The 12,806-nt window shown below is 36.1% G+C and overlaps 1 protein-coding gene across 1 annotated transcript; it reads right to left on the bottom strand.

The window, feature by feature from the left end:
• Positions 1 to 307: 307 nt before the first annotated feature.
• Positions 308 to 5,903, bottom strand: LOC110639832 (mechanosensitive ion channel protein 6). The gene is made up of 5 exons (XM_021790930.2): positions 3,792 to 5,903; positions 3,065 to 3,188; positions 1,708 to 2,001; positions 1,396 to 1,598; positions 308 to 882 (listed from the first exon to the last, which is right to left on the bottom strand). Exons 1-5 carry the CDS (start codon positions 5,555 to 5,557, stop codon positions 603 to 605), a joined length of 2,667 nt encoding a protein of 888 aa, XP_021646622.2. The 5' UTR covers positions 5,558 to 5,903; the 3' UTR covers positions 308 to 602.
• Between the last annotated feature and the right edge of the window lie 6,903 nt (positions 5,904 to 12,806).

Below are 12,806 nucleotides of genomic sequence, written 5' to 3'. Positions count from 1 at the left end.
ATAAAACAAGTTACTTAACAAAAGTGTTTGATAAAAATTACTTTCATTATTTCTAATGAATTTTTGGAGAATATTGCTTTCTTTGATATGAGAGCTAACCTTAACTGTATTAAAGAAAAAGTAATTCCTAGAAAATATTGTGAAAAAATCACAAAAGGCTTAAAGCTGCAAAATTGAGTACAAAACTAATGCCATTAAAAAAAAAAATCTAAATATATAACCATGATTTATACATCTTATAGTTATTTTAGGAACACCATTTATGAATATGATCACACCGTATAAAAGATAATATTAACGAAGAAAATGAACAAGAAGTGATTTTTAATATATTAGCACTTGATCATAAAATAAATAAAAATTTAAGACGTCTAGTGTTTGTTATCCCTAACTAAACGATATCTATGCAGCTTACACCGAAAAATGATTAGGACTTGGCTAAAGGTTCTGCCATATTGTTCATATTTTGACAAGAAAGAAGCCAAAATTGTAGAACACTAGGACAGTTCTCATTCACCAGAGGGCTACCTACTATAGTTGTTCACTTGGTGTCCCAAAAGAAACTTTTTGACACTAGAAGACACTACTCTTTGTTTACTCACTCAGATCATCCAACTCGGAGGAACACGTTCTGATGACACAGGAGGCAATGTACGAACATTGATATCAAGAGGAAGCAGGCGATACTGAATGTCAAGTTCCTTGAAGATTTTAACAATCTCTTCCAGCAAGAGGGCTCTCCTTGAAAACCTCTCTCCCATGTCTTGGTGGTTCATTCTATGGGTTAACCATACTGCGATTCGCACCCTATTCAGGTCTTCCATATCCTTGAATATGATCATGGGTGAAGGATACCAATGCTCCTTCTTGTTATCGACATAACTGCAATGGAGAATGCAAGATAACTTTCAGAATACAAGATCAATTCAAAGAAGCAATGTGATAAAAGTATTGCATTTAAGTGGGACCTAATCAGACTGCTTAATAAATGATAACAACAATAACTTAAACCAAGGGGGTATGGCAATTGTTATTAAAAACCAAAGATTTTTCTTATGCTTTTGATCTTTTATCTGAGCATGTATATGCATGTCCTGTTTATCATCAATGACCAATGGTAGAATTTGAGTCAGCTCACCAACAAATTAAATTCTGAAAAAACATCATCTTAGCCATCCAAAAGCCTGAGGCATTCTTAAGGCATCAGTATAGAGATTTAAGATAGTATAACAGAAACCAATTTGTATGTCATTTGATTCATGTAAATTCAGCATAGTTAGTTTCAAAGCATAAAATTTAGTTTCAACAGGTATAAAATGTCAATTTGGTCCATATTACCCTCTTAGACCAATAAGTAGCATAAAAGTAATGGCAAAGGGAGAGGCTAGTACTTGCCTAGTTATCCGTTGCTTAACGACTGCAATCTTTTCAGCTGGGGTTGCTATGTGAATAAGGAACTCAACAGCATCTCCCATGTCAGGACTGCGATGGTAGTTACTGATGGCTTTGGTGGAAAGAACACTGTTGGCAATTATAATCTTCTGGTTGTCATATCTTAGGAAAACAGTAGTTAAAATGTTCATCTCTTCTACTACCATCTGAAATTTGTTGCAAACAAATAGGCACATCATATATAAACAAGCAAAAAATTCCATGATAGTGAAGGCATAAAATTATGGAAGCACAGTTCATATATTGTTAATGTACCTGAACACCATCAATTTCACAGCGATCGCCCACATCAAAAGGGTGAATCACAAACAAGAAGATAATAGCTTCAAAGACTGTTTTGCAGGTGTTTCCAAACATAAATGCCACAAGGAGGAGTTGGGAGCTTATAAAGACAAGAAGTTTGCTTGTGGCAATTCCTAGAATAAGAAGCCAGATAACAGCTATAAGGGTCGCAACCAAAATATTCACCATGTGATGCAGCTTGTTTACAGCTGTTTTTGTGTCATTCAATGTCAACGCAAGTGCTCTCCTTTCTCTAAAAGCATTAACCTGAAATACTCAAGTTACCATATCATAATTACTATAAATTAGAACATATGCACAAATAGGCCTTATGTCTGTCAAAATTTTTAGAAGTTACAATAAACAAAGTCTCAAATGTTGTTTGAAGAGATAAAATTGAAACATAAAAAAAAAAAAAAATCATAAAAAAAGGTTTCCCTGTTTATATGTTTTTGTGCCAGGTAAGGAAAAAAGGTGGGAAAGTAGGGGTAAGGAAAGATGTTTTTGTGCACATCTCGGCTACTGCTTATCGGTCCATGCTCTGCCTCAGCTTTAGCGCTGACGTTAAAGGCCTAGTCAAAATAATGGTTTTCACCATTGAAGCCAAGGCAACCCATACCCTTTAAAGGCATAAACCACCTACTTCAACACAGCAGTAGCCTCACCAAAAAGGCGCATGAAGGATTGAGAGCTTGCGCTGATTGTTAGAGTGATTATAAAGGGAGATACCCTGCAGGCCATTGATACTCTGCGCAAAAGTAACTACAAGTTTGCTCAAGAAGGTACAAAACTGAGGCCATTTTGTTACCCCAAGGCCTGTCCTTGTATTTATGCTTGTTGAACCGGTATTAAAAATAATTAATATCCTTTCAATATCAAAAGTTCATACGAATTTGAATATGAATTATATTTTCACATGGAGTCAGACAAGGCCAACATCCATATAAATATATGGAGATTTCAAACTGAATCAATAAATCCCACCACGAAAAGCCTATTCTTAAGTTGCATACTTCTTTATCACAACAATTATCCAGATTATTCCTCCACATGCGAATGCTATTCTGCATCAAAATTAAACTGATTTTCTATCTAAAACAAATAGTGGTAGCTTATATTAAACTGATCGAAATTAATAATTCAGTCCAATCACATCGATTAGAACTTGAAACCAGGCAAGATTTAAGTATGACTTTACTTGTATTGGAGCCCTAATGGATGCATAGAAGCCTAAAGATAATAGTAAATATAAAAACTAACATATTTTGACATTTGCAAACAAAAAAGGAAAAATAATTGTGAAACCTGAGAAAAGGGATGTCACTCTTACCACCCAATTTTTTAAACATGACTTGCTAATTTTTTTGCTTTCATATGCTCCTTCAAAAAGACTCATAGCCTTTAAAGCCTCATCTTCTTGCATGAAACGCAGGATATCTTCCAGGTAAATATACCTTCATGGGACAAGAACAGAAATTCATTACAAGAGGATAATTATGATGAAGTGATCAAAACACTACATCAATTAAAATGTGATAAAGCCATACAATAAAAACATATTATGAAGAAGAACAGAAGGTTGATTCAAGATGATTATACAACTGTCGTCTTAAACACAATAAAAATTCCACTCTAGGAGAACATATCTTTGCCAGCCCTCATTCTAAAAGATGTACTAAAATCTGCAAAAGATTTGTTATGAGTTAAGACATGTTTTCTAGTAGAAATGGATAAACTAATAAATTTACTGCAACATGCAAGTTCAAACAGAAATAATTACTTACACACCAAATTTATTAAATAAAATATATTGAAGAAAAAAATAACAGTAATAAAAAGCAATGCCTAACAAAGTATAGATAGTTACACCTCACATACAAGAGTTCAATGTTAACGAACAATAACTCAATCACCTCAAAAGCAAAGCAGAGTATAAACTATACCACAAGTAATTGAATCAAATGAACATTATAATTATAAACGTAAAGAATAGTAACCATGCATACAATTAAAATAGAACTAAAAAATAATAAATGGAATACGAAATAAGAACCCACCTAGACCCAGTCTTGGCCACATTCTGGAATATTTTCCTTGCTGCAGCTTTTGCTTCACATTCACTTCTAATCTTTGTGGCACACTCATCATCATCATCATGACTCGTATCTGGTATCTGTTCATCCAATGTTGACAGAGTACCATATCGAATTATGTTCATCAGCCTTTTCATATTCCAAGCAGAAACATTCTTAGGATTCAATTTGTGCAAGTGATCAATTGTTATCCCATCATCTTCCTCATTGGCTTTCTTAGAGAAAGCTCGAGACAGTTTGGGTGTACCAATTCTAGGGCTTTTCTGTATCCTGCCACTTCCTATTACTTTTGAACCCTGAGGTGATGGACAGGTAGTTGCCTTAAGGCTAGCAGGCACAGTAGCACCAGCATTCTGTAACTTGTGTATCTCAGCTGCAATTCTTTCTTCCTCTTCCTCATTCCTTTTTATTTCAATCAATGGAGGACCAGAAAGCGTTTCAATCACATATTGATTAAACAATGACTCCCGTATCCGATCAAAGTAAGTACTTACATGAAAAGAAGATGCTAGCACCTTAACCACAAGAGTCTTCGCAAGCCATAACAATGTACCCACCACCAAACACACCAAAACCTTGGTCACATATGTAAGAGTTCTACTCCTGGTTTCCTTTTCAACCTTTTTGTCAAGCAAATAATGCCAAGCAATCAAAACAAGACCCAGCCATAAGCAATTCTGCACAGCTTTCTTGATCCCATAGACAAAATACAAAACTCGTTTTCGCAAAATAAAATTCCTCTCAACAAAGAACACAATGATCCTTACAACCCATCCAGAAACTAATCTCCCACATATTAACACTAGAACAAACACTTCCCATTTCCACAATATAAGCTTCCATAGTTTTTTATTCCTCAAATATGGAATAGCAAGACCACAAACTAGAGCAGCAATAATTAAAATCAAACTCACCCATTCAAGCAGAATCCAAAAATCGAATTTATCTTTCTTGTACTCTTCAGGCAAATCCTCCTCCAACAAGGGGTCATCCTCCTCATCATCAATCACGCTACCTTTCCCTATGAATCCGGACTTCAATTGCCCTGATCTTCCCACCACTCTCCCCGATTTTTCCGGAGGCTGTAGGGGTGGGTCCATCAATCTCGACTTTTTGCTCTCCTTCAACAAATGCGATTTCCTCTCAAACGACGAGCTATTGGAAAACGTCCCGTCGTTTGTAGAACTACACTTCAAGATCTCCACATCACCACCACCAGCATTTGCACTATCAGTACTCTTCTTGCTCGGTGAGTCTTTATTCTGGTGTCTCCTCCTCACCGACTCGCTAGACCCAGGTGGATTCGGATCGAAAGAGACGCGGTTCACTGTCGTTGGAGACTCCGAAACCGGCGTCAAGTTCCGGTGAACAAAGACTGCATCGTTTTGAAGTTCGGCCATCTCTAAATCCATATCCAAGCAAAACTCACCGGAAGCTTTTTGTTTGTGTAAAAACTGACCAATCAGCTTCGAGGGTGGATCCTCCATGGACGAAAATGAAGCCGCACTATCTCTAGCAGCAGTAGCGTTACTTTGAGAAAAATCAAACCCAAAATGTTCACTCCCATTGTCTGGTATCTGTTTATCTTCCTCTTTGCCATTCCAAAAATCATAGCTCGATTCCCTCCAAATCATCCCAGTGTTAGTGGGTTCGAAGCTTCTGGCAGTGGGATCACGTTTCCCATCCATTTTGAGAACAACCTCTCTACGGTCAGTGGAGTTAGCGGCCATGGCGGTGTGTTCTTTTTTAAACTAAAAGGGCACCTTGTGTGAGATTTTTGCCGAATGCGAAAATGAATGGGACATAAATCCACCACACCAGAGAAGGATTGGCCAAGTCATATGGTAAACATTTTTACTCAAAACTCAGTGAATGTGGGACTTCACATGTTTGAAGGTGTAGATAATCAATGATGAAGAAGAAGGAGAAGGCCTGCGTGTACTGCAGTGGGATTAAGAAGGAAGTAGTTTTATAGTTTCTTTGAACTTTGAACACCGGGAGAAAAAATTGATTTCCAAGAAGAGAGACGACAGGTGGCGCTGTCAGGTTTTAGAGCGAAACTGCGAACGATAGCTCGTTCTCAGGTGGGGCTTTCAGTCCTCCTATAAATATTATATGCTTTGTAATCTTAAACCCTAATTTTTTACTTATTTACAAAAATGTCACCAGTTTTAGTCGTGGGCTTATTTCCATATTTCTCGCAAAGAGGAGTCAAATCTGAGTCATCTTTTAATTAAAAGCCGCTTACCAGTCTCTTGTTCTCTCTAGCTTTCTCTCTATAGTCTTTTCATGGCCAATGGCCCATTTTACCCTTAAATTATTGTTCCATAATTAAATTATGCCCTAATTTTTTTTTATTTGATCAACTCCTAAATTATTTAAAATGGCTCTTATAACATTAAAATTAATAAAAACTGATGGTGTTTAATTGATCTATTTCTGCTATAGACATAAAGTTGTTTACCTTGTTTGGAAATAATCAACATTCAGTGCAATTACATTTTTTTTATTTAATTACCAAATTGATCATTTTCTGTTGTGTTGAATATTGGTGTATTTGCTGTCAACATAAACTTAAGCTTAGTTCATGTATTTATCATATTTCAGAAGTAAAAAATATTGTAGCAAACTAACAAAGCAATCCAGGCTATACCCATTGGCCTATTTGGCAATAAAGATGAGAAAATATGACATTATGAGAAATTAAGGAAATATAAAGTTAGATCAAGGTACAAGCTGCTGTTGGTAAAATTGGCTAGGAACAACATTAGGGGCCTTCTAACTCTCATTTTATCCCTCCTAGCATTTGGAACCATACTTGAAATCTTACCTTTCAGCCAAAGATTAAAATTTTCATTTGGAGAGCTTTGAAAAATGCATTGCCAATAAAAGAAAATTTAGCTAAAAGGGGCATTCTCTCAAACCCTCTCTATCCTGTCTACGTTGTGCAAATTGAATCAATAGAGCATTCTCTTTTTCGGTATTCTCATATAGCAGCTACTTGGTTTACTACTATTTGCAACTAGAAACCAAATCCTATTGGTTTCTCTTCTTTTACAGATTAGTGGTGCAAGCTTATCTAAGATTTTAATATTAATATAGATTTTCTTTGCCTCGTTACTACTACTTGTTAGGTTATATGGAAGGTGAGGAACGAAGTTATTTTAGAAAATTTTATTCCAAATCTAATAGTTACATCTCTCAAATCTCAGGCTTGGAGGGTCAGTAGTGAGAATATTGTTATGCCTAGTAACATTGCTATAACAAGTGGTCTTAACCTCATAGAGGGAGTTTAAAATTCAATTGTGATATTGCCTGAAAGGAAGATGAAACTATAGCTCATATAGCAGTAGTGGTTAGAGATTATTCTGGTGCTTTGATCAATGGTTTGGCTAAAAGAGTTGGGGCCATGTCTGCTTTAGATGCTAAAGCTAAGTGTGTTTTGGAAGCATTAAAGCTATTTAGGGGCATGGGAGTTGTGGAAGCTATGATAGAAATGGACTCAGCTGTAGTATATGATGCCATCCAAAATAGAGGGAGTGGTAGCAGTTGGAATATCAAAGCCATTGTCAATGCCATTTTAGCTATGGTCAATTTATGCCCCTTTATTTCATTCTCTCATGTTCGAATGTCAGCCAATAATGCAGCAGACTATGTGGCAAAGCTCTTTATAAAAGGAAAGCTTAGTTTTAATTGGCTTTTTGTTCCCCCTATAGAGCTTTTGTATTCCTTGAGTTTGGATGCCTAAGGTAAATGCAATTGTTGCAAAAAATAAAAAAAAACTTTCATTATAATAATTTCCATTATAGCAAAATCACTCCACAACACTACCACAATTCACGTAAAAAAAAAAAGTCAAAAAGACTGTATACCAGTCAGTCAATATTTCCTTGACATTCATACTCCATCACATACCTCAACCCATAACAATCACATTCAATCCCAAACTATATAATAAATCAAATAAAGCAAACAAAATCCATGACAAAAGTAATACCAATATTAAAAATTTTGTGCTCTTATTACTCCTTGTATTGTCCAGATCAACTTCATGTTTCTTACCTTCTTTCACGTACTTCAACTCAGATCTCAAATTTGTTTAAATGTGATTCAAATCTGAATTTTTAAATTTGTTTGAATCATATTCAAATTTAGATTTTTAAGTTGAATATGAGATATTCAATTTAATTTAAGTATGTATGTTTTATTTAGTTGTTAAATAGTGATATGCATGATGGATGATCATGGACAATAAAAGACTAATGTGATTGGATTTATTTCTTTTATGTTTCTTTGGGTTGTCAATTAATTAATTTATTTTAATTTATTTTGGTGGCATGTATTATAAAGGTTGTAATATTTTTGGGTTGTAATTTCATTTATTTGGTTCTTGTAAATTCGCTTTGGTATGCCAAGGATTATTATGTAATTAGCTTGCAAGAAGATCAAAGGAGGTCAAGAGCATTGGTGGGACCAATGGGAGGAATTCAAGATCAAGTGTTGATTATGTACTCCTTCAGCAACTCTTGTAATATGAATGAATAAAATGCACATAGGAATGCCCTGATTCAATTCTTGGTGGCTCGGAATTGAATCCCTTAGAAAGTCCATGATCATACCATATTTATTGTTTATCCATGAATGCATGAGATGTATGGGATTGTATATAAGTATATGATATATGCATATTAAATGGATAATGTGCAAAGTGAGACCATAATAGTAATTAGGCTGACTACAAAATCTTCCAAACAAATGATTAAGTTGGAAATGGTATAATTAAAGTAATTATAATATGGGCCCTCCATTGAGGCAATTATTTTAAGAAATTTTAAATACTTGCATATGATGTAATTAATTTAAGAGTTTTTCTTAAGAATAATTGTTAAGCATGAGATATTGTAAATATGTAAATGGTTTGGTGGCCAGTAATGGATGTGTCTGAGGACATTAAAATTATTTGCATATTTACTGGCTCAATGGGATCAACTTAACTAATGCAAGATAAGTCAATAATGGATGTGCTTGAGATTTTGAGCATTAGGGGCTAGGTAAAAGGATTGAACCTCACATGAGATGAGATGGGCAAGGAGTTGCTCACTTATAGTTTATTGTAATTCCAATAATGGATGTGCTTGAGGATGATCAATAGGATTATAAGAATTCAATCACCCACTAGAAATCCATCCAACTAGGATTTCCGTTTTCTACTTTGGAAGTGTAGGATTCGCTAAGTTAGTAGGAGGATCAATTTGATTAAAAGACCATAATAATTTTAGTTAAATACATGATACATTTACTAATTAATTTGGTTATTTTCTGTAGTTAATTTTCTGATAATAATGAGCACACCACAACCACCACCATCCAATATCCTTCCAAGCATACTTGATCGCAATAGGTTGACAGGACAAAATCTCTCTGATTGGCTAAGAAATTTAAAACTTATCCTAAACCTGAACATATAGGATATGTTCTATACTCAAATGTTCCTGATCCTTTACCTCCAGAGGCCACTCAAGAGGAACATGAAACTTTGGACAAGTGGAAGGAGCATGATATGAGAGCCAAGTGTTACATGCTTGCTTCTATGAGTAATGAGTTACAGAAGCAGCATGAGAACATGCAGAGTGCGAGTGAGATCCTCCTTCACCTATAAGAGTTGTATAGTGAGCACAGCAGGAATGCTAAGTATGAGATATCTAGACAGCTATTCCGCATGAGGATGTCTGAGGGATAGAATGTTGGAGATCATGTCCACAAGATGATTCGGCTGATTGAGCAGCTGGAACATCTTGACTTTAACATGGATTTCCAACTGCAAATGGATTTGATCCTTCAGTCCCTTCCTGAGTCATTTGGGAATTTTGTAACAAATTTTCATATGACTAAGCAGGAATGCACCTTGGCTGGTTTACTCAACATGCTGGTTATTGCCCAAAAGAATATGCCAGGCAACAAAGGAAAAGAGGTAGCTTTGATTGCATCTTCTTCTGCTGAAAAGTCCAACAAGAAGAAGGCCAATAAAAAAAAGAAACCTCAAATTCTTAGTCCTTCCAAGAAAATAGCTAAACAGAAAGAGAAGACTAAAGCTGATGGAGGCAAAGGAAAGTGTTTCCACTGCCAGCAGGATGGGCACTAGAAAAGAAACTGCCCAGAGTATCTTGCTTCTCTGAAGGACAAGAAGGATAAACCTTCGGAAGGTATGTCCATATCTTGTTATTTAGATTATGATGATACTCATAGTTCATCTACAGCTTAGGTTTTAGATACTGGTGTCAGTTCTCACACTTCTTATGATATGCAGGAACTAGTAAAAAGTAGCAGCTTGCGTTCTCGAGATGTTAGACTTCGGATTGGCTATGGCTCAACTGTTGAAGCTTTAGCCATAGGATCTAAATCTTTTTACATGTCTGGACATGTTTTGTGTTTGGATAATATTTTATATGTACCTAATGCTTTTAAGAATATCATTTCTATATCTAGTTTGACTAGAAATGGCTATGAATTTCAGTTCACAGATGATGTTTGCAATATTTATTTTGGAAATAAATATGTTGGTTCGGGTTATATGAATGATGGTATTTATTATTTGGATAATAATGACAAACACAAATTGAATGCAAGTGATCTAAATGAATGCAATGCCATGATGAAAATCAACTCAACTTTAAAATATATTTGGCACTTAAGATTAGGTTATTTTGCAGAAGATAGGATTGCAAAACTAGAGAAAATGGGGATTATATCCCTATTGAGTTCTGAACCTACTCCAACTTGTGAATCCTACCTTCAAGGCAAAATGACCAGATCACCCTTTGTTGGACAAGGGCTAAGAGCTAAAAATATTTTGGAGCTAATACATAGTGATGTATGTGGTCCATTTAAAGAAATGGCTAGAGGCGGTTTTCATTATTTTATTACCTTTACTGATGATAAATCAAGGTTTGGGTATTTGTATTTGATTAAATATAAACATGAATCCTTTGAAAAGTTCAAAGAATTTAAATCTGAAGTAGAAAATCAAACAGGAAAAAGTATTAAAGCTCTTCGATCAGATCGTGAAGATGAATACTTGAGTACTGAATTTGATGAATACTTGAAAGAACATAGCATTGTTTCCCAGCTGACTCCTTCAGGAACACCACAGCTGAATGGTGTATCTGAAAGCAGAAATCGCACCCTATTAGATATGGTACATAGTATGATGTGCTATACTGATATGCCAATCTCCTTTTGGGGATTTGCATTAGAATCAGCTTTGCATATTCTGAATAGGATTCCATCAAAATCAGTATCTTCCACACCTTATGAGATGTGGCATGGAAGAAAACCAAGTCTTAAACATGTTAAAATTTGGGGTTGTCCAGCTTATATCAAAAAGCTGAACACTGATAAATTGGAAACCAGATCAGAAAAGGGTCAATTTGTTGGATATCCAAAAGAGAGTTTTGGATATTATTTTTATTTCCCTACATCACAAAAGATTGTGGTAAGTAGAGATGCCACATTTCTTGAATAACAATTTGTTCAAGAAGGAGACAAAGGAAGGCAAATAGAGTTAGAATTGAAGAATTCTGACCAACCAATAGATAAGAAAGTGTGCCGACTTCGTCAATCTATCCACTATCATCCATACTGCATCATGTTTCTTCTGGGTGAGAGGTAGACCACTTACAAAATCCATGGTGACCCGATCCCATTTCCATTCAGGTATGCGTATAGGCTATAGCAAACCTGATGGAACTTGATGTTCTGCCTTGACTTGCTGACATGTCAAGCATTTAGTCACATAGTTAGCTATGTCCTTCTTCATACCAGGCCACCAATACTGAAGCTTCAGATCATGATACATTTTTGTGCTTCCTGGGTGCATAGCATAAACACTGGCATGTGCCTCTTTCAGAATATTGGCCTTCAATTCCCCATCATCTGGTACACACAGTCTTCCTTTGTAGTACAGACACCCATCTGTTTTCACTTCATAGTCGGTTTCTTTCCCTTCTAGGATTTTTCTCATAATAGCCTTTAGCTTCTCATCTACCTTCTGCCCATCTAAAATCTACTGTAGCAGGTTTGGCCTCACTTGCAACTCAGCCAAAATAGCTCCATCACGAACCAAAGTTAGACGGGCATTCAATGATCTCAAAGCTGTGATGGACTTTCTGCTCAAAGCATCAGCAACCACATTTGCCTTCCCAGGATGGTAGTCAATTACACAATCATAGTCCTTCAGGAACTCAATCCATCGCCTCTGTCTAGGTTGAGCTCCTTCTGAGTTGGCAAGTATTTCAGGCTCTTATGGTCTGTGTAAATGTAGCACTTTTCACCATACAAGTAATGCCTCCATATCTTCAGTGCGAAGATAGTTGCTGCAAGCTCTAGATCATGGGTAGGGTAATTTTGTTCATGTGGCCTTAGCTGCCTGGAAGCATAAGCGACCACCTTCCCCTCTTGCATCAATACACACCCTAACCCATTATGAGAGGCATCACTGTAGACCACAAAGTCCTTTCCTGACACTGGTTGTGTTAACACTGGTGCCTCTGTCAACATGGCCTTCAACTTCTCAAAACTGGTTTGACACTTATCATTCCAGTCAAATCTGACATTCTTGTGTAACAACTTGGTCATTGGAGTAGCTATTAAGGAAAATCCCTTCACAAATCTCCTGTAATACCCAGCTAGCCCCAAGAAACTTCTGACCTCAGTTGTATTTCTGGGAGGCTTCCATTCCATCACTGCTTCTATTTTCTTGGGGTCCACTCTAATCCCATCAGCTGACACTATGTGTCCAAGGAATGCAATCTCATTCAACCAGAAGTCACACTTGGACAACTTAGCATACAGCTTCTTTTCTCTCAGGGTTTGCAGAACAATCCTCAAATGCTCATCATGTTCTTCCCTGGTCTTGGAATACACCAAAATATCATTAATAAAGACCACTACAAACCGATCTAGGTATGGATGGAAGATACG

This window comes from Hevea brasiliensis, chromosome 4, assembly GCF_030052815.1.
Source record: "Hevea brasiliensis isolate MT/VB/25A 57/8 chromosome 4, ASM3005281v1, whole genome shotgun sequence".
Classification (NCBI taxonomy): domain Eukaryota; kingdom Viridiplantae; phylum Streptophyta; class Magnoliopsida; order Malpighiales; family Euphorbiaceae; genus Hevea; species Hevea brasiliensis.
Note: the sequence above shows the minus strand (reverse complement) of the source record. Positions and strands in the feature narration are given on the sequence as shown.

Coding starts and splice junctions, on each gene's coding strand:
- LOC110639832 (XM_021790930.2), bottom strand. CDS start 5,557: ATGGCCGCTAACTCCACTGACCGTAGAGAGGTTGTTCTCAAAATGGAT. Junction 2,002..3,064: donor CATGTTTAAAAAATTGGGTG/GTAAGAGTGACA, acceptor TGAGTATTTCAG/GTTAATGCTTTTAGAGAAAG. Junction 1,599..1,707: donor GTGAAATTGATGGTGTTCAG/GTACATTAACAA, acceptor AACAAATTTCAG/ATGGTAGTAGAAGAGATGAA.